At 57.2% G+C, this 24,002-nt stretch overlaps 3 protein-coding genes across 8 annotated transcripts; all 3 read right to left on the reverse strand.

Moving 5' to 3' along the window:
• Positions 1-4,965: 4,965 nt before the first annotated feature.
• Positions 4,966-8,623, reverse strand: CHEK1 (checkpoint kinase 1). 3 transcript variants are annotated; one of them, XM_042832056.1, is made up of 12 exons: positions 8,544-8,623; positions 7,906-8,129; positions 7,733-7,797; positions 7,588-7,657; positions 7,325-7,513; positions 6,896-7,000; positions 6,732-6,827; positions 6,552-6,633; positions 6,178-6,355; positions 5,476-5,607; positions 5,312-5,413; positions 4,966-5,199 (listed from the first exon to the last, which is right to left on the reverse strand). In XM_042832056.1, the coding sequence occupies exons 1-12, from the start codon at positions 8,606-8,608 to the stop codon at positions 5,104-5,106; spliced, it is 1,404 nt and encodes a 467-aa protein (XP_042687990.1). In that variant the 5' UTR covers positions 8,609-8,623; the 3' UTR covers positions 4,966-5,103. The 3 variants fall into 3 exon arrangements, with proteins under 3 accessions (XP_042687990.1, XP_042687988.1, XP_042687991.1); XM_042832054.1 differs by having other exon boundaries at positions 6,552-6,660; XM_042832057.1 differs by having other exon boundaries at positions 6,552-6,660; positions 7,906-8,122; positions 8,544-8,577.
• Positions 8,624-8,792: 169 nt separating this feature from the next.
• On the reverse strand, positions 8,793-15,268 carry STT3A (STT3 oligosaccharyltransferase complex catalytic subunit A). 3 transcript variants are annotated; one of them, XM_042832159.1, is made up of 19 exons: positions 15,247-15,268; positions 14,104-14,188; positions 13,884-14,008; positions 13,662-13,722; positions 13,433-13,554; positions 13,122-13,267; positions 12,925-13,015; positions 12,460-12,566; positions 12,115-12,279; positions 11,517-11,697; positions 10,966-11,121; positions 10,734-10,825; positions 10,284-10,439; positions 9,974-10,162; positions 9,788-9,904; positions 9,618-9,720; positions 9,365-9,553; positions 9,170-9,285; positions 8,793-9,092 (listed from the first exon to the last, which is right to left on the reverse strand). In XM_042832159.1, exons 3-19 carry the CDS (start codon positions 13,969-13,971, stop codon positions 9,054-9,056), a joined length of 2,118 nt encoding a protein of 705 aa, XP_042688093.1. In that variant the 5' UTR covers positions 13,972-14,008; positions 14,104-14,188; positions 15,247-15,268; the 3' UTR covers positions 8,793-9,053. The 3 variants fall into 3 exon arrangements, with proteins under 3 accessions (XP_042688093.1, XP_042688091.1, XP_042688092.1); XM_042832157.1 differs by lacking the exon at positions 15,247-15,268 and adding an exon at positions 15,180-15,229; XM_042832158.1 differs by lacking the exon at positions 15,247-15,268 and adding an exon at positions 15,082-15,159.
• A 330-nt stretch (positions 15,269-15,598) lies between these two features.
• EI24 (EI24 autophagy associated transmembrane protein) lies at positions 15,599-23,609 on the reverse strand. 2 transcript variants are annotated; one of them, XM_042832124.1, is made up of 11 exons: positions 23,552-23,609; positions 23,060-23,207; positions 21,053-21,198; positions 19,856-19,916; positions 18,952-19,018; positions 18,441-18,565; positions 17,991-18,110; positions 17,800-17,911; positions 17,344-17,455; positions 17,110-17,184; positions 15,599-16,833 (listed from the first exon to the last, which is right to left on the reverse strand). In XM_042832124.1, exons 2-11 carry the CDS (start codon positions 23,099-23,101, stop codon positions 16,674-16,676), a joined length of 1,020 nt encoding a protein of 339 aa, XP_042688058.1. In that variant the 5' UTR covers positions 23,102-23,207; positions 23,552-23,609; the 3' UTR covers positions 15,599-16,673. The 2 variants fall into 2 exon arrangements, with proteins under 2 accessions (XP_042688058.1, XP_042688057.1); XM_042832123.1 differs by having other exon boundaries at positions 19,856-19,959.
• Between the last annotated feature and the right edge of the window lie 393 nt (positions 23,610-24,002).

The raw sequence follows: 24,002 nt of genomic DNA on the forward strand, positions 1-24,002 counted from the left end.
CCCCCCCCCCCCCCCCCCGAGGGCTCCTCCATCCTCGGCCAACCTGCGTGCTGGAAACGAGCGCGGTGAGAGCAGGGCTGGCGGCGCGGGGAGCAGCTCCTGTCCACCCGCTCTGCTTCGGGGCTCGCTGTGTTCCTCCATCCTTTCCCCCGCTGCACCACTCTGCAAGTGATATCACAGCATAATCGTATCTCCCTCGGAGCTTTGCCAGCCGTGCACTTAAGGGTTTTCTTTGCTTTTCACTTTTTTTCTTTTTTCTTTTTTCCCAGTGCAAAGCGGCTTTTTGACCCAGGCGCACATTTTCATAGAGAAGGTTTATTTTGGCCGAAAGCCTTTATTTTTGTGTGTGTGTTAAAAAGAAATACGGTGAGGCAGCGCCGAGCGGCCGGTGGCAGGCAGGCAGGGAGGGAGGGTCCTGCAAAACGTGGGGGAGGAAAAAATTATCATCTATTTGGGCTTTTTCATCAGAAATGCCAGTGTGGGAGTGCTGGGGGGTGAAGCATTCCGCAGCTCCTCTGTCCCACTCCAGCTGGTCCTGCTGGCTGCAGCTGCCCGCGAGGGAGCACAGAGTGCTGCCAGGCAGCCCTGGGCTCTTGGGGCACTGGGGTGACCCCAAAAGAAGTCCAGACGTGCTGAAGGGGGATCAGACCTCGTGGCAGCTTCGAGGATCTGAGGAGTCTTCGCTCCCCCCAGGACCCTCCTGCCCCACGCCTGGGTGAGCCTTGGTGTCGGGCGATGGATGCCGGGTTGCTTGGCACCAGCCCTGCTTCCCGCTGTGCCTCCTGGTGACACCCCACACCTGCACTGGAGCCATTTTGTCCCCAGCCCCATCTCCAGTCCCTCGGGCAGCCTTCAGAGCAGTGGTGTGGGTTGCTTGCCTCCATCCCCGTATCCCCAGTGGACCTTAGACTGACGTTGAAGGCCCTCTGGCTCCATCTTTTGCTCCCGAAGGACCTCAGAGCGGTGGTGTAGGTCACTTATGTCAGTCCTCAGCTCTCAGCTGGGTGTCAAGCCAATGTCTTAGGTAACTGGTGTCCATTGGCCTCTCTGAAGGATCTATGTAGGCGCTTGTCTCCATCCCCAACCCCTGAAGGACTTCCACACAGGGTTGTAGCTTGCTTGCATTCATCCTTACGTCCCTTGATGGACACCAAAGCAGTGTTGCAGGTTACGTGTGCCCATCTCTCCCTCCCCAAAGGACCTCACCCCAATGTTACAGCTTGCTTGTGTCCATCTGTAGCTCCTGAAGAACCTCAAAGCAACCGTGAAGGAACCTCAACTCAACCTCTCTCTGATGGGCCTCCAACCCACCCTGCAGAGCCCATCCCACCCCCACCCGCTGCCTCTCCCTGGACAAGCCGGGGGGCTGGAGACAGATTGGAGGGGAAGGAGCCTTCCAAATTGACAACACATGGCCCTGCCTTATCCCAGGGCCCAGTAAATAGGTCTTTCATGCTGGGCCGGTTGCCATAGGAGCAAACACGCAGGAAATATCCCAGATAACTCGAATAGTGGCAAAAACATATGTTTTGGATAAAACCCAGCAGAAAAATCGCCCTGTTTAACCCCTCCAAGGTATTTTACCCGCTGAGCTTTAACCCTTTGCAGCATTCACAGGGTGGGGAAACTGAGGCACAGCCTGGGCTGCAGGGCTGGCGCTTCCCTGACCCAGCCAGCAGCCATGGGCGGCTCCCAGCGCGGCCTCCCCTCCTCCCACAGCCCTCATCCCTTATCAGGACGGATGCTCCGTGTTCCGCACGCACCACGCTTTGATTTGCCAAGGAATTTGCTCCTTTTTTATTCTTTTTTATTATCCCTCCCTTCCCCACACGCACTTTTCAAGCTTCAGCCAAACCTTTCCTTATCACATCTGGCGAGCAGCAGCCCCTCTGAGTGCTGCAATGGTGAGAAAGGGAGAGTGAGCTCCACTGCAGCCTGGGGATGGGCTGGGGAGAAAAGGCTCTGCAGGGCCCATGTCAGCACTTTGGAAAGTAAATTCCATAGCACACGTTGCTGCTGCTCACAGCCTTCACCTGCCTTACACACAGACCTTGTTTGGAAGCAGGCAGCACTGAGCTCAGTCCCACAGCTCCAGCGCTGTGCTTGCTCTCGGGGAGGGGAAACTGAGGCACGGGGAAGGGGCAAGGCTGAAGAACTGCTGCTAGCTCCTGTGGGACCTGCAGAGCGCTGCAAACATCCCTGCATGCCACACACGCAAACATTCCTGTGTACTACAAGCATCCCCATGTGCTGCAAGCATTCCTGCATGTTGTGAGCATCCCCGCGCTCTGCAAACATCCCTGCAAGCTGAAGCACCACCACAGGATGCAAATATCCCCATGAACTGCTGCACAAATCCCTGCAGGCTGCAGGCATCCCCACGCACTGCAGGCAGCCGACGCAGGCTGCACTGACCTGGGATTTCTGCTGGTGCTGTGGTGTAAATCCTGCTGACGGGAGGAATGCGGGAGCGCCATGAAACCCCCCGGCCTCAGCATCGCCCCACTGCCTCGTGGCAGAAATGCCCCAAAACGCTCCTTACCCCCGCAGGGCATCTCTGCCACTGTTTGCACCTTGGTTTCAGGGCATCCCTGCTCGCAGCCGCTCTGCACAACCTCACTTCCCAGCTGCGCTTCCATCCCGTTTCACTTCTTTTGTTTCAGCTTTTCAGTAACAACCCCCCCTCCCCCCATTACGGGTTTGTGAGGTTTAGCAAAATAAACACCGCCGTCACCAAACCGCTCAGAACGTGCGGGATGTTGGCAGCTCTGCAGGGTGGCTGTGGGACGGGGGAGGGACGGGCACGTTTTTTTAATGGGGTTTCCCCTTTTTGCTCCAGCGCAGCACCGTGGGCTCCTCGCAGTGGGGATTCCGTGGGCGTTTTTCCCCCCCATCCCCAAAATCCCACTCAGAGCTTCAGTTCCCACAGTCCCGGGGCCGTTTGTCCCATTTCTGTGCTCCTTCTGCCGTTGCTCAGCGCTGTCCCGGAGCTGCGGGGGGTTTCTGGGGCGTTCGGGGCCGCCGTGGGGTGCGGGCGCTCTCCCCGCCCTGCGCAGGAATGTGTCTGCTGATATTAAATAGACCTGGAGGCACTTCGAGCCGAGCCCACTTCCTCGCCAAGAAATGACCTCAGCGTTTGGGAGGCTTTCACCTTTTTCGAGCATTTTGCTTTTTCCTCCTTTCTCCCGCCCACGGCTGTGGGGCCGACCCCACGTTTCGGGGGATCTTTGCAGCTTTTATCCGTGCAAAACCCCCCGTGCTGCTCAGACTGCCTGATCCCGGATCTGCACCCACACCTCCGAGCTGCCCCACATCGCTCTCCTCAGCCCCTCCATCCGCAGCCCATCTCAGCCATGGCTGCGGCGGTCGGGGGGGCAGGGAGGTTCCCACCCACCCCCAGGCGCGGCCCCATCACATCTGGTGGGCAGATTTAGCCGGGCTCTGCTGCCCAGATGGGGACAAACAGGGAAATCCCAGCATCGGCCGGGCGCGTGGCACGAGGCGACCCCCGCTCACGGCCATTTCCCACCTCCTGGGGCTCCCAGGGGACGGAGCATCCGTGTCCTGCACCCACATCCCACATCTGCATCCCAAATCCTCCTCTGCACTCACTGTCCTACGGCCTGCACCTGCTGTCCTGCACCTCCCTGTGGCTTCTGCTGCTGCATCCCCTGTTGCATGTTCTGATTCTGCACCCTTTACCTGGTGTCCAGCATCTGCATCCCATTTTCCATGCCACCTGTCCTGTATCTGTACCCTAAATTCCCTTTCCCATCTCTGCACCCCAAATCCTGAACCTGCTGGGTCCTGTGTCCTGTGCCTGCACCCTAAAACCTGCATCTACATCCTAACATCGGCATCCTAAATCCTGCACCTGCTGTAAGAGCCCTGTATAGGGGATAAAAGGTTTACTACAGGTTTACTGAAGAGTTACTACATGGTTACTAAAGGCTTACCGCCATCACCCACAGTGATGCTCGATGCTCAAACCCATGGGACACCCCTGTGACCCCCAAAACAGGGGTAGACAACAGGCAAAGCAAAATGCTGTGGGGGATGAACCAAAGGGCAGGTTTTCCCCTGGTAAAGAAACCTTTCCTGCAAACAGCACCGATTTCCCAGCAGTGAGCTGTGGGAGGCTCTGCACAGCAACCCTCCGTTCTCAGCTCCCACCCCGAAAATCCTCACTCTAAGGGTGTTCCCAACCTCCTTTTTGCCTGGAAACCCAAATCTGTGCCCACCGGGAGCCCCCGGGGGACTGAACCAGAAAAGCCCGCGTTCAGCCTAATTATCCCCCGGCTGCAATCTGTGATCTCTGCGACAATTAACCGTGCTTAATCCTGGCTGAAAAGCACACGGGGTCGGGGCGGCGTCTTCCTGCTGCCCCTCGCCCGCTGCCGGAGTCTCGTTCCTGGCTGCAATATAAATACGCAATTAAAAAACCCCAAAAGGACCCGTTAATTGCTCGGCCGAAGGGGGGGCTTCCACTGGAAAAAGGAGAAAACAACGGAAAGAGTCTTTTTCCAACCCAGTAAGTGGAGCCAGCAGCAGGATCGGTGGGTTTGGGGCTGAGTGGTGCGATGTGCATCTCGGGGTGGGGTTTGGGGGATGCCCTTTTTTTCTTTTTTGGGGGGGTGGAGAAGGGGGGAGCCCTGCCCTGGGTTAATCCCTGCGCTCCTCTCGCTCCAGCGCTAACAACTCCTGGCAGCTCCGGGCTCGTTAGCGCTGTGAAAAGCAATTAGAGAGGCTGGGAGGGGGGCAGCTGTCGCCCTGAGAGGGCAGGGAGCGGGGAGGACCCCGAGCTGCCCCCACAGCTCCGGGGCGTGGATGGAGCCACAGAGCTCAAAGGGGAGCCTCTGCACCATCAGTCGGTTCCAGAGCGAGCAGTGCTGCAGAACAGCAGGGGCTGATTGCTCCAAAGCGGCGCTGCGCCCGGAACGCCCCTAAGATGGCACGGAGCTGAGCTGTGATCCCAAGCTTTATTGAACCCATAAAAGCCGCAGCAGGCGCAGAGCCGGGCCGCCCCCATAGGGAGCACAGCTCTGCTGGGGGCTACGGGAGCCCCAGGGGGTGAGGAGGACGAGGAGGAGGAGGAAGAGGGGCTCAGGGTGGGGGCAGCCACACCTTCTGGCTGCTGACCACGTCGCTCAGTTTGCCTTTGATTTTCAGGAAATGCCGCTTGAACTCCAACCCGTCGCCCTGCATGGGGAGAGCAGCCAGCAGCCAGCGGTCAGCAGCACCCCAACACCCCGCCAGCGATGCGTGCACCCACCGCGAGCTGCTTTGTGCCCGCCGTGCCCCCCAGACCCACCTTGGAGAGGCGGAAGTCCACCAGGATCCTGCTCTCCATCTCCAGCAGGTTCACCTTGAAGATCAGCTTGTTGTTCCTTCGGTCCGTGGTGGAGATGGTGACCTGCGGGGCCACGGCGTCAGGGGGGCTCAGCCCCATCCCCGCACCGCCCGGCCCGGCCCCACCTGGTTGGTGCAGCTCTGCTTCCAGCCGTAGCCCATCTTCTCACACACGTCCCTCAGGCTGCGGTAGGAGCCGTCGGCGTCCAGCTTGGTGAAGAAGCGCGTCATCCTCTTCACCAGGCGCTGCCACGGGCTCTGCAGCACAGAACGCATCAGGAACGCTGCAGAGCTGCAGTGCTGCGCCCGCACCCCGCTGATGCAAAGCCGTCCGCGCGGCCCCGAAGCCCGAAGGCGCGTCAAGGTGCGCCGCGACCCTGCTACCCGCGTGCGGTATTGACGAGCTGCGCCCCCTCGTGGAAAACATTGCGAGCTGCACGCTAAAATAGCGCTACAGAACGGCGGGAGCAGCCCCCGGCCCTGCAGAGCTGCACCCAAGCACTTCAGGGATTGCAAACCTGCGTCCCCAGTATTATCAACAGTGCAAAGTTGCATCCCAAGTGTTATAAATGTGCCAAGTCTGATGCTGCAGAATAGCACCCCAACTCTGGCAAAGTAGCACCCTGATTGCAAACGATGCAAAGTTGCCACCTAAGGTGGTATATGTTGCAAAGCAGCATCTCTAGTTTTGCTAAGCAGCCCCTTCGGATTAGAAATACTGCATAGCTGCACCCCAAAGGTTGCGAGGTTGCATCCTGGCATTACAAACACTGCAGATACGCGTCTAAAAGGTCGCAATGCTGCACACCGAATCCTAAGGGAGCGCACCTGGGAGGAACCTGGCGTGCCCAGCAGCTGGCTGTTGAGCAGCATGTGCTCGGGGCAGGCAGGCTGTGAGAAGCTGATGCCCTGCACCAGGCGGTCGATGCTGCCTGTGCTGCTGTCCCACAGCGTACCGCCGGTGCCGGGCTCAGGCTGTGACGTGGAGTAACTCGCCTTGTCCTCGCTGCAAGGCAAGCAGATGAGATTACAAGAGGGGTGGCTGAGAGGGCTGTAGCTCTTCAGGGTTCTGCATGCACAAGTAGGGAAAGGATGAGTGTGGGGTCGTGCGTGCATCGAGCTGGTTTGCGCCAGCTGTTGCAATGCAGAAGGACACCTGCACTGCAGAAAGACAGCAGGGAGGTGTGGTGCAGCCTGCTCACCCCAGGGCACCCTTCACAGGAGAGAAGTCTGTGTCAGAGCGGATGTGCTTGGGGAAGGCTCCGGGGGATTCGGTGACACCACCTGAGGACACGTGGCCACGCTTTGTGCCTGCAAGACAAGGAAAACCCCACACTGCGCACAGCTCAGGCAGGAAACGCGTTTTGCCCCACAGCCCTTACCCTTCTTCAGGGGCCGGCAGTACCAGCGGTCCTTCTTGATGTCGGGGATGGTGATGCGAGCCGTGGGGCTCTCGGTCAGGATCTTGTGCAGCAGTGCTGTAAGGAATGGGGTGCACGTAGGAGGGGTGGGGTGGTGGGGGGCACCGCCGCCTCCAGCTGCGTACCTAATGGCGCGGAGTCGATCTTCCTCCAGGGTGCCAGGTAGGTCTTCCTCTCCTTCCAGTCGCTGTACTCCTGGCAGCTGTCGCTGGGCTGATCCCAGGGCAGCTCTATGGGAGAGGGGACAGCAGGGGTGGCACAAGAGATTGGCAAAGGCAGGCAGGAACGCTGCCTTTCCCGTTTGCTTTCAAAAGGACGCGATGTGCCAAGGTGCACAGCGTGCAGACGTACGGCTCTGCGCCGTGCAAAACATCCACTGCAACACCACTGCAACCTCCCACGTGAGGCATCGCTGCTCTGCACCACACCTGGCATTTGATTCTCACGAGTGCCACCCCCACCCCGCACATCTCACCTCCCCTACGCATCCCATGTGCGCTCCTATGTACCTCACCTGTCCCCCCCCATGCATCCCCTGTGCCCCCCATGCCCACCTCCCGCCAGCATGGCAGTCAGCACCACGCCGCAGGCCCACACGTCCACGGGCTCCGCACGGAACTCGGGGCGCCGCAGCAGCTCGGGGGCCACGTAGGGCAGCGTGCCACACATCTTGTTCAGCAGCCGCTCGCGCCCGTTGTGCTTGAAGACGGTGGCCAGGCCGAAATCGGAGATCTTCAGGTTGTCTGGGTGGAAAACGGATAGAAACAGTGAAGTTAAAGTGATCAAACGCAGCAGGAGGTCGAGGTGGGGAGCACACCTCGCTCATCCAGCAGCAGATTCTCTGGCTTGAGGTCACGGTGCGTGATGCCCATGCTGTGCAGGTACACCTACGGGTGGGATGGGGGTCACTGCTGCCACCACGGCGCACCGCGGCTCCCTCAGCGCTGCCCCACAGCACTCACCACACCAGCGATCAGCTGCTGGAAGAAGCGCTGCGCCTCCGGCTCCGGCATCCCGATGTCCGGCTCTGCAACCAGCAAGGAGTGAGGACGGGAGCCGCAGCTCCCAGCCACACACGGAGCTCCGTTCCAACGCAGTTTGCAAGGCATTCTGCAGTTTGCATTCTGCAACGCACCGATGCGGTCGAAGAGCTCCCCGCCGCTGCAGTACTCCAGGAAGAGGTACTGCGTGGCCCCCTCGCGCCGGTGCCCGTAGAACTTGACGACGTTCTCGTGGTTCAGCATCTTGTTGATGCAGATCTCCTTCTTGATGTTCTCCGGGCAGTCGGCCGCGCGCTTCATGTCCACAATCTTCACGGCCACGGCCTCCTCGGTGCGGCGGTTCACGGCCAGCTGCACCCTGCAGGGCACGGCCAGGAAGGAGAGGGGCCGGGCACCACAGGTGTGCATCAGGGCAGGCGGAGGGCGTGCAGTTGGCAAGCAGAGGGGACGCAGCGGGTGCGCGGCGCAGGCACAAAACGGGCGGGCAACGCGCGAGCAGGACGCGGCGTCCGAGCGGGGAGCGCCCAGCGGCACGCGGCGGTCACGCAACAGGCGCAAAGCGGGCGCTGGACAAAGGCCACAAAGCGGGCGTGCGGAAGGCAGGAGATGCACGCAGAAGCACCGCGCAACGGCCCGCGACGGCCAAGCGGTGCGCACGCGAGGTGCCCGCGCCGTGCCGGCGGGGAGGCGCGTGATGCACGCGGGGAGAGCGGCACGCAAAGGCCTCTCCGCGTTGCTCCGGGACTTCCCCCCCCTCGGCCCCCGCACTCACTCCCCGTAGGCGCCTTCTCCCAGCGTCTGCACCAGGTCCCAGTCCTCCACGAACGGCACGGCCATCCCGCACCGCCCCGCACGGCTCAGCCCGCGCCGCCCGTTCCCGCCAGCGCTCCGCGCCCCGCCCCGCGCTGCGCGCGCAGCCGAAGCCCCGCCCCGCCCCCGCGGCTCCAAAAGCGCCGGAAGGCCGCGAACCGCGCGGGTCCGAATGGGGAACGAACCGAGCGCGACAACGAAAAGGCAGACGTCGGTAATTCCCCTTTAATCAACCCCCGTAAAGCCGTGATTTGATTTGGTGACTGCTCTGCGTGTGATATAAAACCCCCCGGCACGCAGCAGGGGTGGGGGCGCCCATCTCCTCCTGCACTCATGAATGGTAAAAAAAAAAAAAAAAAAAAAAAAAAAGAACCCAAACGACAACGACAACAACAAAAACAACCCCCAAAAAACAGAAAATCCAAAAATAACATTTCTGCTTCACAGGCCAAGGCTGGGGCAGCGCAGGGCTCTACGTCCGCGACAAGCCGCGGTTGTCCAAATCCTTCACCTGCAAGAGAGGAAACCTGTGGTAACGGCGGGCGACGCGGGGCGCCTCCAGAGCTGGGGCTCACGCCGGCCTCGTACTTTGTATATCCGGACCAGCCAGTGCTCTGTGGTGTACGCCTCCTCCAGCACGTCCAGCTCAAAGTCCTTGTTCCCGATCTCAGCGTTGCGCACGCGGTCGTAGCCCGGCGGCCGCTCTGCGGGGACACAAAGCAGCGCTGTGCCACCACGGCCCCACGGCCGCTGGCACGCGGCGGCGCGGCACGGGACACGCACTGGCCTCGGTGTAGACCTGCCCGAAGCGGTAGTAGCACATCTTGTACATCAGGCAGTTGAGCAGCACCGGGGAGCCCTCGCGGTCGACGCGGAACTCGCCGGTCGGCGTGTAGTAGTCGTGCTCCTTGATGTGCCGGCCCGTGTCCGTGCTGCCGCCGATGCGCACCATCCACAGGAACTTATTGATGTCTGCAAAAGATGGAGGGTGAGCGGCGGGCGCGCGGGGGGCACGCATGGTGCCGGGGGCTCTTACCGTCCGACGAGTAGCCGGTGAGGCCGCCGAATATCACCAGCACGTAGCTCACGTCCAGCTCTCGCATGATCTCGTAGGCTTTCTCCTCCGTCGAGGCCATCGCCTGCGGGGGACCCGGCTGTGAGGCGCCGCAGCGCTCCGAGCCACAGGCGAGGGGTGGGAGCACCTACCTGCCCAACGCGGGAGATGTGGGTGTTGTTCCAGGTGTTGTTGTCCACCAGGATGGTGCGGTTGGCCATGGCGGTGATCTGGTAGCCGTAGTCCCACCAGGACATCACCTTGGCGTCCTGCAGCCAAACGCGGGCTGTCAGCACTCAGAGGGGTGCTGGCACGCGCCGGGCCCGGAGCGCCGTTACCTCCGGCGTGTTGTGCCGCAGCCAGTAGTAAGCCTCCCTGAAGTCATCAAAGATGATCCTGCTGCCGTCCCCGCCGCGCGCTGACAGCACGATGGAGGGCGAGGAGTACGCCTCGCTGGTCACCCAGGTGGAGTGAAAGGTGTAGGTGATGAGGAAGAAAGCCATCACCAGGATCATGCCGCTGGCAACCTGGGGGTGCAAACAGGTGTCACTGCAGGAGGGGAGAGAGCACTCCCACCTCCCTCCCATCCCCAGCAGGAAAAGCAACGACTCTCCTCTTCCCTGCAGCCACGAGCTGCCCAGCACTCACTTCATTTTTGATGGGGTAGGTGGAGTCTTGCTGCTTCTTGCTCTTCTTGTCCGGCCGGCTGATGTCCAGGTTCTTCATGTAGGTGGACAACACCTGAGACACGCCGATGCCGGAGAGGATGCACATCACTGGGGCCAGCACCAGCATCAGCCGCACCTGCGGGCAACGGCACGGCCATCAGAGCCTGCAGGGGCAGGGAGCTGGGCAGAGCCACGCAGCCTGGCCTCGGGCACCTCCAGGGATGGGGCACCCACTCCTCTGAGGCAGCGCCAGGGTCCCACCGCCCTCTGGGTGAAGAACTTCCTAACATCTAACCTAAACGTACCCCCTTAGTTTAAAGCCGTTACCAACAAGCTCAGAAAAAAAAGTCAGCCTCGCTAAGATCATCTCATCATCCTGCTTGTGTCCTGCTCAGTCCCACAACAGTGCACCAACCCGAGCAGCCCTCACCATCACAGCAGAGAAGTACATGGAGGTCACACCGTACATGATGATAAAAATGCGGGCGTCTGAGAGATTGCTGAAGCAGTAATAGAGACCAACTGCAAAGAGGAAAGAGAAACAGGTGAGATTCCCCTCAGCCTGAAAGAAAATCCACCTGGTGGAGACATGCAGCACACTGCAGGGATGTAACAAACCCAGAGACCACCTGAGGGTCCGGCTGCAACCAGGCTGGGCTCACCTGGGAACATGAACACGAGGAGCTGCAGGTCAAAGTAATAGGAGGACCAGGTGGTGGGCTGGTGCTCTGAGACAGAGGCAATGATGGGAATGTTGTTCTTGGCATAAGAAGGATCCAGCAGGGAGTAGAAACGACCCGTCCATGGGGAGATTTTCCCTAGCAGAGAGGAGAAAATCAGCATCACAGCTAGCAGAGCCAACAGGTTCTGTCCTAAGGGAAAAGTGCAAAGCTGAATGAGCAATCCTGCACCTCACTTAACATCTCCATTACTCAAAACTCTTATTTTAGAAAGGAAATTAAGTGTGATTTTACACTAAAGATTTCTCCCCAACATGGTGCAAGCATTAATGCAGAAACCATGACTGACAAAAGGTGTGCCCTTAGGGGGGGGTTAACGGGTGGGCTGGGGTTGGACTTGGTGATCTGAAAAGTCTTTTCTAACTGTAATGATTCTGTGGTTCTATGATTCAAAGCACTGGAAAGAGACGAAGCCAGCGGTGAAACGTGCTCAGCAACATCACCACGAATGGCAGCACCACTCATTGAACTACCTGTGAGCATCAGCACAGCCCCGACTGTCAGCAGGACGAAGCCAACCAGGGAGATGACGCTCCTGAAGAGGACTTCGAACTGCTGTGGGTTCAGCTTGCTGCGGAGGTAGTCCACAAAGGCATGGATCTGGCACAAGCCAAAGACGCCCAGGGCAGCCATGTGTTCTGAGGAGAGGACAGGCTGCAAGCAGGGGAGAGTGTGATCAGACAGAAGGAAAGAGCAGCTGAGTCACTGCAAAAACAGACCTCAGCGAAATCAGTGCTGAAGTCATGACTTGCTGAAGTCGTAGGAAGCCATTTCCTCCCTGTGGACATGACTAATTGCTAATCAGCCTCAATTCTGATAGGAATGCACATGAAAAATGAACTCTGAGAGCCCTCCTTGCTGTCAGCTCTCCTCCCGACAAAATTCCCAAGTCCACAAAACCTGTATTCCCCAGACCAGGACACTAAAGGTGAGAAAGAGACAACTGCTTCCCTTGAAGACACCAACTACGTTTCCTGCTGCATGGAGATGTGTGCTGGTGTGAGCGGCTCCTTCATGGAAAATGGAACTTCCAAGACTTCTTGACAGACAAGCAGTGCTGGAAGGCCTCACCTGGAAGCCAACAAAGGAGATCTGCATCGAGAGGATCGTCCCCAGGCAGTACACAGTGCAGTAGGCAACATAGATCCTGTGTGAGAAGCGGCCAGTCAGCATCAGCACAAGGACGTGCAGTGGGATCAAGTTGATCAGGAAGACATAGCCACCCCACGAGGAGACCTGGGAAGAGAAAAATGAAAAACACCAATTCCAGGGCTGGACAGGCTGCACGGTGGGGTCCAGCAGCAAGTTCTGTTCTCCTGGGATCACATGCTCTCCCCAAAAAGAGCACTGAACAGCCCCGGCTGCCAGAAGCCCAGATTTATCAGACACCTGGGTGCCAGGACAAGGAATGCTCACCATGTAGAAATAGGCAAGAGCACACATCGCTGCCCAATAGATAGAGCCAGTTTTCACGGCCTTGATCCACATGTAGTAAGTTAGCAGCATGCAGAAAATGGCAATACCTGGGTGGGGAGACAAAGCGAGGTCAGAGCAAGCTCACATCACCCTGGATGTCAGCGAACCACAATGTCAATATACATCAGAATGTCTGACTGCATTAAAACATACATACATAGAAATCTGCCTATCTTGCTGCTGCTCCACCAGAAAGAACAGCACCTTGTATGAATAGTAGGAAAACAGTTCCATATCAGATTGCAAGACTGAAACATGGTAATATTTAGGAGTCAACGTGGTTTCTGGCTTCACCAGCTACCCTTTAGTGCAGCAGTGATTCCTTATGTGGTCCCCCACGGCCCATAGAGGGGAGAGGAACCTGGCTTCCTAAAGGTTTCCTGATTCTGAGTGCTACAAACTCACCTTCGTTATCGTAGGATCCAGCAACAGAACGTGAGATGTACCCAGGCACAACTGCAATCATGGCAGCAGCGAGGAGCCCTGCGCCCGCATCCTGGGGAGCACAGCCAGAGGGCAAGAGAACCATCAGATCACAGCCCTGCGTGCACAGAGACGCCTCAAAGGAATAAAACCTAACGCTGACATGGTCCTCCCTGTACCTTGAGCTCTTTGGTGAGGTGGTAAGTCACAATGGTGGTGAAGGAAGAGAAGAGGGGTGCCAGGAAGACGCAGACGTTCCGGATGTCGATGGTGATGTGGAAGAAGTGCAGCACGTGGTAGATGGCTGCTGAAGTGATCATCAGCCCTGCGGGATGGACGTGGCACCATCAGCAGGTTGCAATTGGAGCAGGGCAGCCAAAAAGGTGGGAAGGACGGAACAGACAGGAGCTGCTGCTGTCCCAAATCCACGCCCTGGCAGCCCTGCATTGCACAAAGCTCGTTCTAGCACAGCCAAAGCCTGCTGGCCTACCTGGATAAATGGTTCCACCAATAATCCTGCCCAAGGGGTACCAGGCTCGGTCATCAAACCAGTTGTGGAATTTGTAGAAGCCTTCCTCTGCCAGGAAGCGGGTTGTGCGGTAGTTAAAGTACCTGCAGCAACATGAGCACCTCTGAGCCCAGACACAGGTTGGACAACAGCACCCAGCATCCACTGATCCCAAAGAGGGAAACCCACAGGACGAGGGGAAGACACTTACGGGTCAAATTCATGGATGACACTTTCAAATCTTAAGACAGAAAAGAGTCTTGTGGAGAAAGCTGTAAACACAAAGAAAAGAAGAATGAGTTTCCAAAGGAAACAGCACTGAATGAATAACAGGGTGCATGTGGGTCACACTTTAAGGACAGATGGGAGCTTGGTGACCTAAGAAAGAACTGAAGGAGGAGCAGTGGCAGTTCCTGGGGTCCTGCAGACTTACACAGCACAGCTGCCATGGACAGGATGAGGAGCTTGAGCAGCGTGTCCTGCTTCTCATAGGAGAGCCGAAGGAACCCCAGCTTGGTCATCGTCACGTCAAAGGCAGGGAAACAGACACCTGAAAACCTAAAAATGAGAAATGGAGATTGTCAGAGAGTGGGGCCGGGCCCCTGCCGTGTATCTGCTGCCTCCCTTCTGCCCCTTGAACCCCAGAGCCTCACCTGATCAGTCGGCCCAAATCTTGGCTGAGGCTTCAACTTCTTTCACAGAGAGCAGAACTTCTTTGGGGCCGATGTGTCTGTTTCTCTGTGTGCGAAACAAAATAACCCTAAGCTTTCAGCAGCTAAAGAACCAAGGCTGGTTTTCCTTGGCCGAGCTATAGGAGATGCACAACAAACCCACAGAGGTTCCAAACTGCTGCTCTGCAATGCACACAGGCAGAGGTTTGCTAACACAGATCTGCACAGGCAGCTCTTGTGGCGCTGCATGCTGCAGCTGTTTGACCTGACCTCCTTGGGTGGAGGAAAAAACAGTGAAAACCTGATGTCAGGCACCAAGGAAGTGAAACTGCAGGCAGGGATTAACGGCTTCATTCTCTGGAAACACCCTGAATTTTTAGAGATGCTTTCTGCCCACTCAGATCGGAAAAACGAAAGAACCCAAATTGCTGTAGCCCTGGTCCAGAGCGGGCTGATAAAGCCGCAGTCCGTATCTGCGAGTTAAAAGGCCACGTGGGAGCTTATTTGGCCAGGCTGAGATTTAGAAATAGCAGAGTGCACCTGAAAACCATTTTGTGACTGAGCAGCGATTCTGACCTCCGGCCATCTACAGTGACACAGAAACAAGGCTGCGTGTGAGCATTTCTGGGCCTCGAGGTAACGGTCAGCAGCGATGGGTACAGAGCAGCGATAAGGGCAGAACGGCGATAAAAGGGCAGAGCGCAGCGCGGTGCGGGGCAGGAAGGCTCAGCGCTGCCCCGCCGCCCTGCGAGCCCTGCAGGCCGCGGCAGCCCCCACGGCAGCCGGTGCCCCGCTGTCCCGCAGCCCCGCGCCGCCCGCCGCCCCGCAGCCCGTCGCCCCGTAACGGCGCGGCCCGTGCTCAGAGCTCAGCACCCAGCGCTCGGCACCCCGCGCCCCGCGCCGCCTCTCAGCTCGGCTCCCAGCCCCACCATCCCGCAGCTCCCGGGCCGCGCTCCTCACCCCTCAGGCCTGGCACGGCGCGGCCCAACGCCAAAACGGCTCTCAGCCCTTTGGGCCCGGCCGCCCCGCCCCGCTCCCCCGCCGCCCCCCGCCCTCACCCGGGCGCCGCTCTCGGCCCCGCCGCCCCGGCCATCCGCCCCGCGCAGCCGCCCCGGCCCGCCTCACCGCTCCGCCGGCTTCCCATTGGCCCGATGCGACGCCACTCGAGCGACGCCGCCGCTCATTCAGCACAACGCGGAGGGCGGGATTTGCACGGAGCCTTCCGATTGGCGGAGCGTGCGGAGGGCGGGGCCGCTTGAGAGCGAGCAGTGACGTGTCCGTCCGGGCTCGGAGCCCCGAGGGCGGGGCGCGGCCGGTCACGTGCCCGGAAGCGGGCGGTGCGCGCCACGCGGGGGACGCCACGTGGGAGCGCCGGGCCCGCACCCCGAGGCGGAGCTGAGGCAGGGCAGATTTGTCCCGAATTCACCCCGAGAAGAACCCGAGAACGGCCGCGCCAAATAAACTGCTGCATGCGGGATGGCTGAAACTCGATTTTTTTTTTTTTTCATTTAACATTTCATTGTGAAAATACTCGAGAACAAGTTTGTTTCTCCAAAGCCTGACCCCTGTTGTGAAAAACCACGGGGCAGTGGAGAGGCAGCGCTGTGCATCTGGAACGCACTACGGGACGGACCGCGCACAGAGCCACACCCACACACGTGGACAAAGCAGCGCGGCCACCGCTACAACCGAAAACCAACAGCCCTGCTCTGGGTACAGCAGAACAGCGTGTGGAGCCACTGCGGTGATGCATCCCTGTGTCCATGGAAAACCTCCAGGCAGGTGCTGCTCACAAGTAGCTTAATGGCCACAACAGAAATGAAAAATGCACGAAAACCCAAAAAAACCTCATACCCAACCCCAGATTTAATGCATTTCCCAAGTTTCCATTTCGGTTCCTGACCTTGTTTAAGCAATTTCCCTTTGCAATTTCAGAGATGTAAAAACCCCGAGCGTTTGGTGGCCATGGCGTGGAGCTGGCTCCCTCTCTGCAGGACGGTGCCCTCCCGTACTGAGCCCTGGAAGGTGGCACTTGTCATGGGGCTGTCTGCAACCGGGGACCAGAGCTGGTCACTGCGGGGCGGGGAGGCTGAGCTGCCCCCCCTGGGCTGACAGCCCTTGGGAGCTGCTCAGCACAGCAGGACTACAAAAACCCCGACCTGAGTTACAACATACAAAGGACAACGGTACAGGGAGACACAGCACAGGTTACCCACAAAGCTAGGGCAGAACAGGGGCCACAAAGCACTCATCTGAGGGGAGGGAGATGGCACAGGAAGGAAGTACAAAACAGTCCAAGGGAAGGGCTGGGAACATGCTATAAAACAAGCACAGGGAACCTGGCTTCTTGTATCTGACAAAGGTGTTAAAAATCCACACTTCTCCCAAACTCTCCACCTGCATGCTCACAGTGGGGGACATGGAAACACCCAGGGGGGCTTCTGGTGGTGGGAAAACACGCGAGTGCCTCGCATGCTGGGTCCTGCATTTCCCCAGGAGGTTTCTAGCAGCTGAGGCCCGGCCTGCATCATGTCCCCCCTTTGGGCTGTGGTTCAGTGCCCCGGAGCAGGCTTGTGTTTGGCAGGAGATGGCTGGGGAGAGAGCAGCCTGTCTGCAGAGGCGCTGCTCAGGGTGGACTGAAGGTAAACGGTCTTGTGGAAGAGTCTGTTGCTGAGGAAAACCACCAGGGAGAAGAGACGGAGCTGGAAGTGGCTGGAAGGGAAGAGAGGCTGTGAGCTCGCTGCGTAGTTTGGGCTCTCCCTGATGCCACACCAACATGGCACCCTGCGTCCAAAAAGCCCCCTTCAGCCCTCACAGCATTTGTCATGCCTTTATGGATAGGGGGAGTCTAACAGGTACGGAAAGCTCAGCCCTGCTATTTCCACCTCACCAACCCAGCTGGAAGCCTGCTCTCCCTGTGCTGCTTCTGTTTAGCACATCTGTCCCAGATCGAACACCACCACGGAGCATCCCCAAGCCTCTACTTACTACGTTTTGCCAGGTGTCTTCGCTTCGTTGGCGCTGATGATGAACAGAGGGAAAAGGATGGAAAAGAGGCAGCCACTGAAAGGAAAAAGAAAAGGGTTTGCTGAAAGTTCTCTGTGATGGGTGGTGCTGTGGATAAGGGTACACATCTCTGATGTAAAGGAGGGTAGAAGTTGGGAAAGGGGCATTAATGTGTCCTGCTCCCCCCAGACAGCAACCTGACCCCTGAAGACTCACCTGATGATATAGGAGGACTGCATTGCGGTGAGGAAAGCCAGTGGTAAGCCAAATCCAAAGTAATAGGGCCAGTTTCTCTCAATGTTGGACAACCGTTGGTGCATTTCAATTCCTAGTGAGAACAAAAACCCCAAAGAAACCCACTGAGTTGGCACGCTGGGGAAAGACCTTCACTACTTGTAGAGGAAAACGATGAACAGAACAAGAAGCGCTTTTTATTTCCAGCCTTCTTCAAAGAAGACGGGAATACTTTGGATTGCTGTCTTAAAGAGCAAACAGAAAACAAACTCATACAGTAGCATCAGAATGAAGAGCAATAGCCAGCAAAGCGGCTCCTGTCAGCTGCTGCAGAACTGCCAAGAGGTTTGCTCGCTTCTCTGCCACATGCACAGCTGCACACCTGCCCTGCCGGCAGCACGCGGGCACAGAGGCCGTTCTGCAGGAGGCAGCACCCACCTTTGTTAAACCAGCGGTACTCGAAACAGTAGAGAGAATAGAGCAGGGACATGTGCAGGAGGCTGATCAGCTGGCCGACCACATCGATGGGGAACAGACTCACAATCATCCCCTGCGGAAGAAGAGGGCCGGTGAGGGAGGGCTGCTCAGCACGGCAGCCGTGCGCCTGGCCGTCAGCGCTGGGATCTCACCTGGATGAGGAACAGCGCCTGCAGCAGGAGGTTGAACAGCATGTCGGCAATGATTTTACTGACGCTGGGGAAGGGGTGAGGCTTTCTGCCAGAAACCTCGAATGCGAGATCTGCAATGTCCTGCACGGGAGGGAAGGACAAACAGCTCACCACCAGACCGCGCTGCTCAGCTGCGCTCACCCCTACAAACAGCGCCAGCTGCTCTGCAGGACGGGATTCCAGATTCTCCAATCCTGGAAGTTTGCCCCACACCTACGCAGGGCTCCCAAGGTGGTTCAAACACGCAGCCTGTGCCACTTCTGGGCTCGACGTGCTGTGTTTTATCTGGACCCAAAATGCCACCCCATGTCGTCACCAAGAGGGGCCGCAGGGTGTCCCGCCCATTTCCTCCTGACCAATTAAGCTTTAACACAGAAATCGCCCATCATTTGCATGAGTCCACCTTCCTACCTGAAACCAGATGGCATTGACGACCTTACTGAGCACAAACAGGGGAAGGACCCAGAGGGCACTGAAAATGGAGGTGAGAATGAACTCCAGCCAGGACCAGACATCGCCGTGTAAGGAAGGGTCACCTTTGGAAGATGGGCAGAAAGCAGCACGTCAGGAACCTCCTCATTTCACATCACAACCCCCCAGGTCCGTGTTAAACCGCCCTGGTACAGTGACATTCTCATTGTAGTGCTTGAGTAAAGTGCTCCAACCTTAGCATTTCTCCCTTAAAGGCACATTTCCACCCACTTGCACTGCACTTATTTGCAAAAATATTTGTATCTATTGACAACCACGGGTGTTCAGTAGCAAAACACGTGGGCTAGATCCCTGACACAACGAGAGTTCAAAGACTGTTGCCAACCCTTCCAGCCTGATTACCCATCTGTCTGATTTTCTACTGAACAATTAATCACAGCCTTGCCTCACTACTCCGTGCCCCTTCATACACAGACAGGAGAGCACTCACCGATGATCTGAGCTGTGACCGACTGAAGCACAGGTATAAACACTCGGTAAAACAAGAAGAGACTAAGCTACAGGGAAAGAGAAACAACAAGGGTTCGTGGTGAGGCTTTGCACATTTGCTTCTTGTGCTCCATTCTGCCACCTGGCGCGGTGAAATCCCAACACACCCAATAAACCTCCAGCACAAACCCCCCCGAAGGCACCACAGCCCTTCTGCTGCCACCGTGGCCTCAAAGCCGCACCATGGGGCCAGCAGACAGCTTCCTATTTGGCAGCTAAATTGCTCAGTTTCAAACAGTAACGTGCACACAGCTGATCTGAAGGCAGTCACTGCTGATCTGCAGGCAGAGCCTCTGCCTGCTCCATTCACACCATTACAAGGGCGTTGATCCATCAACACAGAACCAAGGATCTCTGTTCAAATACAGCCAACATCTCTGATTAAGAAGTTTAACGTTTTTACCCTGACTCCTCATACTCTGCCACAGCCTAATGGAAAAATGAAGTTGGTGATGCAGTAGATTGCAAAGCATGTGCTCCATTAACCAGCAGTCTAATCAAACTTATTCACAGTCATGGTAAGGTCAGAGCTGAGGCAATGTCTTGAGATACCAATATCCATTTTGGTAAACAACATCCCTGACTGCAAGGCTTGAATGTGCAGGAAAAGCACAGCCTGAAAGACCTGTAAAATCAGGTTTTGACACAAACTGTTCTCAAGTTACTCTATCACTTCAGTCCTGCACCACCTCCTTTAAGGACAGTGCTGGCACTGGGAGATGTAAGGATTCCCTCTGCTCCCACAGCCTCTCAACTGCGGGGCAGCCAAGCCCTGCTGAAAGCTCACAAGCACTGCAGCACATCACAGCATTTGAACGTGGAAAACTCCCCAAACATCCACTTACCCAGAAAACACCTCCATTCCAGGCACAGCACTGAAATATCCGGCTCACGATCCGGGGCTCGCTGGAAAGCAACAGCACAGATGTGCATGAGGGACACTTTGCTCCTGAGCGTGGACAAACAGCAACTGCTTCAGTCTCACATTTTGGACACCTCAGCAAGTTTCTACAACAACCAACGAGCACCAGCAGCACCGCTGATTTTATCTGAGTGCTGGAATTCTGCAAGAAATCCCAGCACAGACCCTGCCATCATCTTTACACAAGGTTAAACCACCACCAAAGCAGGCAAAATAATCTGCAAATACATCTTGAAAGGCAAATTCCCAACCAAACATCACTGCACCAAGCAGTGCTGTCACCCAATGGCGATTAGGAGAGGGGAGAAACGTTTCTGCGTGGTTTGGGAGTCAGGCACAAGAACAGATGCTGGTTTGCTCCCACATGGATATAATTCAGGCATTCCCAGCCTTAGCAGCTGCAGCTGATATTGATGGCTGCAGAAAAAAATATCCTTCATCTGCCCCAAATATGTAACTGGGATCTGAGATGCATGCTCCAAGCAGAACAGTTTCTTCCTGATCCCATCAGCATCCCCAGCAGCAACCACCTTTAATCATGGCAGGAGTGCCAGCATCCAGGAAAAGGCAAACTCAGAACTCCACATTCTTCTGGCTTCACACTGCAGGGCACGGACCCACGATAAAGAGCCACATAGTCTCCATCCTCAAACAGCATAAAGCCTGATTTCCTCTCTTATCATGAAAGGCCCACAGTTCCACTGCAGAATGCAAGGTGCTTCATGGCACGGTTTTCATCCTCGCTGGCTCTGCACGTTGGCACAGCTGGGTTTATAAGCTGCGTTTCTGCTGCAGACTACTGGCAAACACGTCAGAAGATCAGCTTGCAGTGACACTCAGGATGCAGATCTGACCCAGTTTTATGGAGGTTTTCACAGGTGCAGGCAGAAGTAATGACTTTGTTTCATAAACCTCACTTAACTTCCCTTCAGCCAGACTGCTGTGACACAGTGGGCATGAAAGAGAATTTGGCACCCGCGCTGCCAAATCCCTGTGACTTGCAATCCATCAGGCCCCTCAAAGCTCTGCACAGAGCTCTGCTCTGGTTCTCCCCCCTCGCTCCCAGGGACTCAAAGACAAGCGAATTACCTGATCTGTGACTCATAAGCTCCATACTCACTTCTCTTGCTTCCTCTCCTCCATGTGAAACCTCCGCTGGGCGAGCGCGCTGTTCGCTCTCCTCCGCTTCTGCTCTTCCCTTTTCTGCTGGATCCGGGCATCCAGCTTGGAGATGGTGCAGATGCCCCAGATGGAATCCTTGATTCCCTGCGGACACGAGGACGGCACGTCAGCCATGGCCAGAGCAGGGGGTGGGACGTGGCTGACCAGGCTGCTCCCCATAAGGGAAGGACACAAATGCACACCAGCAGATGCACAAGGCTGCAGATTTGCTTGCTGCTCCAGCAGCTCTCCTGCCTGGGAAGAGCTGCCAGCCCAGTAGCAGAGATGTAACATCATCGCAGAATGCAGAGCTAACAGCACAAGGAAGCAGAAGCACTGCCAGGACAGCAATGCTGTGACACGTCAAGATAAAGCAACCCAGAAATAAAGCTTCTCTCTCCAAGAAATGTTAGCGATGCTCAGAAAAAGCAAGAGAGATGAAAGATAGACCAAACCCCATCTTAAAAACAGCTGTGTTTGGTGCCAGCTGCTCCTTGCACAACACCTCCTGGATTTTCGTCTTCCAAAGAATGAATACAACCTCCCCAAGTTCCTCGGTTGCATGAAGGTGGATTTGCAGCAGCACTGCCTTCATCCATCCCACGCTCCACGCGAGGTTGGCCAACCCTCAGGTAAGCAGGGAAGAGAACTGGGGGCAGAAATGAGGGAACAGACCTCATGTGCATCACCCATTCCCACAGATGGGTGAAGGCCAGCCCCGCTCCCAGCTGGAAGGCCAAGCCAAAGCCAAGATTTGGATCAGTAACGCTACTTTCCACGGCCTGGTGACCTACATCACACGTTCCAGCATCTTTAGGAACAGCACTGGAAAGCCTTTTTCTTTTTTCCCCTTCTTTTTTTAAAAGGTGTGATGCCTCATAAATCTCCTCTATTTATAACCCTGGCAAAAGCCACGGAGATCTCTCACAGCCCATTTCTTCTGCCTGGCACAATGCACTTCTTCCCCTGCCAGCAGTTCTAAGGCCAATAAAATGCAATTATACAGAATACTCAGAATGTGCAAAGTCCATGTGGCCTCACTGTTCGAGCTCGATTCTTATTCCTCCACAAATAAAACCATCTGTCCTTGTCTCAGAAACACTCTCACATCAGCCACGTCCGTGCAAACCTCTGGGGAGCTCCTGAAATGATTTCCAGTGCCATTTCTTTCTTTTAATGACAGATGTGCTGCAGCTGGCCTGGGTGGCTGCTGCGCAGCCTCTTTCTGCTGCAGCACTGGCTGAGCACATCACCATGGCTCAAAATCACACTGCCTGCGTGCATGGACAGGTCAGACAGCCCCAGAAACATCGCTGCACCTCTCCCCCCTGACCCAGCAGCATGAATTTTGACACCATGAATCTGACAAAGTGCATTGCAAGCTGCTGCTCGTGGTGAGGTGGAGAGTAATTACATGCTGCTGCAGCCACCTCTTACAGATGGCATGAAGGCATCACAAAATGACACCGGTTCTTCTGCTTGGAACTGTGGCCAGGGCACCACAGACCTTTGCTCTCTTAAACAACAACTTACCGAAAACAAGTTACTTGTTAGCGTCACGCCACGAGTGTTTTCAGTCTGACATCAACACTTGGGAGAGCCAAGTGAGACAGGGAGCACTGAGTTCAGGCAAAGCGTCACCATAAAATGCCTGCAAGGCTACAAGGGTCACTCCTGCCCGAAGGAATCTGTGACAGTTCAGTTTGCCCTTTGGGACATATCCCACAGCTGGGATGAAGTGGATCCCACCTGGGATGTGGGGCACAGCACCACTCTAAGAAGCTAAAAATGTGGTTTTTTTTAAATTCTGATGGCATTTTCCATCACATTGACGTGATTTCTGAAGATGCCTTTAATCTAAATATATCTGGAGCCCCATTCCAATCTCGTAACCCACTTCCAGAGCACAGGGGCAGGAGGACCCAGCGCCCCGCAGCAGGAGCAGCCCCGGAGCGCAGGGACTCACCCTGACGAGGTCATGAAGGAAGGTTTTCACGCTGTCTGCCATCTCGCCTCCAGCATCACCACTGCTTCCAACACCATCAACTACAGGGAGAGGGGAAAAGCCGGACCCAAGCCTCTCTCATCATGGAGGGATGGGAAACGGATGGAGCCTGCGGGGACACACAGCGCGGGTCAGAGCACGGAGCTCACAGCCGGTCACAGCCCGCGAGCCGCGCCGGGGGAAGCGCAGAGCAGGGCGCGGCACAGCACGGCCCTGCGGCGGCGGATCGCCCACCGACACGAACGCCTCGCAAACCGCAGCTGCTCGCAGCAGAGCGGCTCCGGCACACGGCCGCGCTGCGGGCAGCCGGGGCGGGGTTCCGAACGGCGCTCCGCGCCCCAGGACGCCGAGCGCGGCCGCTCCCGGCTCAGGCACCGACCGGAACCGAAGGGCGCCCCGCAGCTCTGCCCCGCGGCCCGGCTCCTCGGTTCGCCGCGCAGCGCCCAGCCTCACCTCGGGGCCGCCGGGCCGGAGCCGCGCCGCAAACACACCCGGCCCGCGCCGCCCCGGCCGCCGCGATCCGCGCATGCGCCACGCGCAGCCGCACAGCGCGCAGGTATCGCGCGAGCGCAGTGAGCAGCGCCGCCCTTTACCGTGCAGGCGCTGCCGCTAGGGGGCGCTAAAGTAAGGGGAACGTGAACGGGAGCGCGGTAATGAATGGGAGCGGGGAGAGCTGGGAAATGGAGCGGGAATGGTGCGAGGCGCCGTGTGCGGCACTGCGTCCAGCTGCGGAGCCCCAGTGCGAGAAAGACTGGGAGCTGCGGGAGAGGGGCCTCGTGACTGGAGCGCATAGACAGGCCGAGAGCTGGGCTTGTTCAGCCTGGAGAAGAGAAGGCTGTGGGGTGACCGCATTGCAGCCTTCCAGGACCTAAAGGGAGCCTACAGACAGGAGGGGAATCAGCTC

The sequence above is a fragment of the Centrocercus urophasianus genome, unplaced genomic scaffold, assembly GCF_019232065.1.
Source record: "Centrocercus urophasianus isolate 14NV4802_14NV808 unplaced genomic scaffold, USGS_Curo_1.0 seq_37, whole genome shotgun sequence".
Lineage (NCBI taxonomy): Eukaryota > Metazoa > Chordata > Aves > Galliformes > Phasianidae > Centrocercus > Centrocercus urophasianus.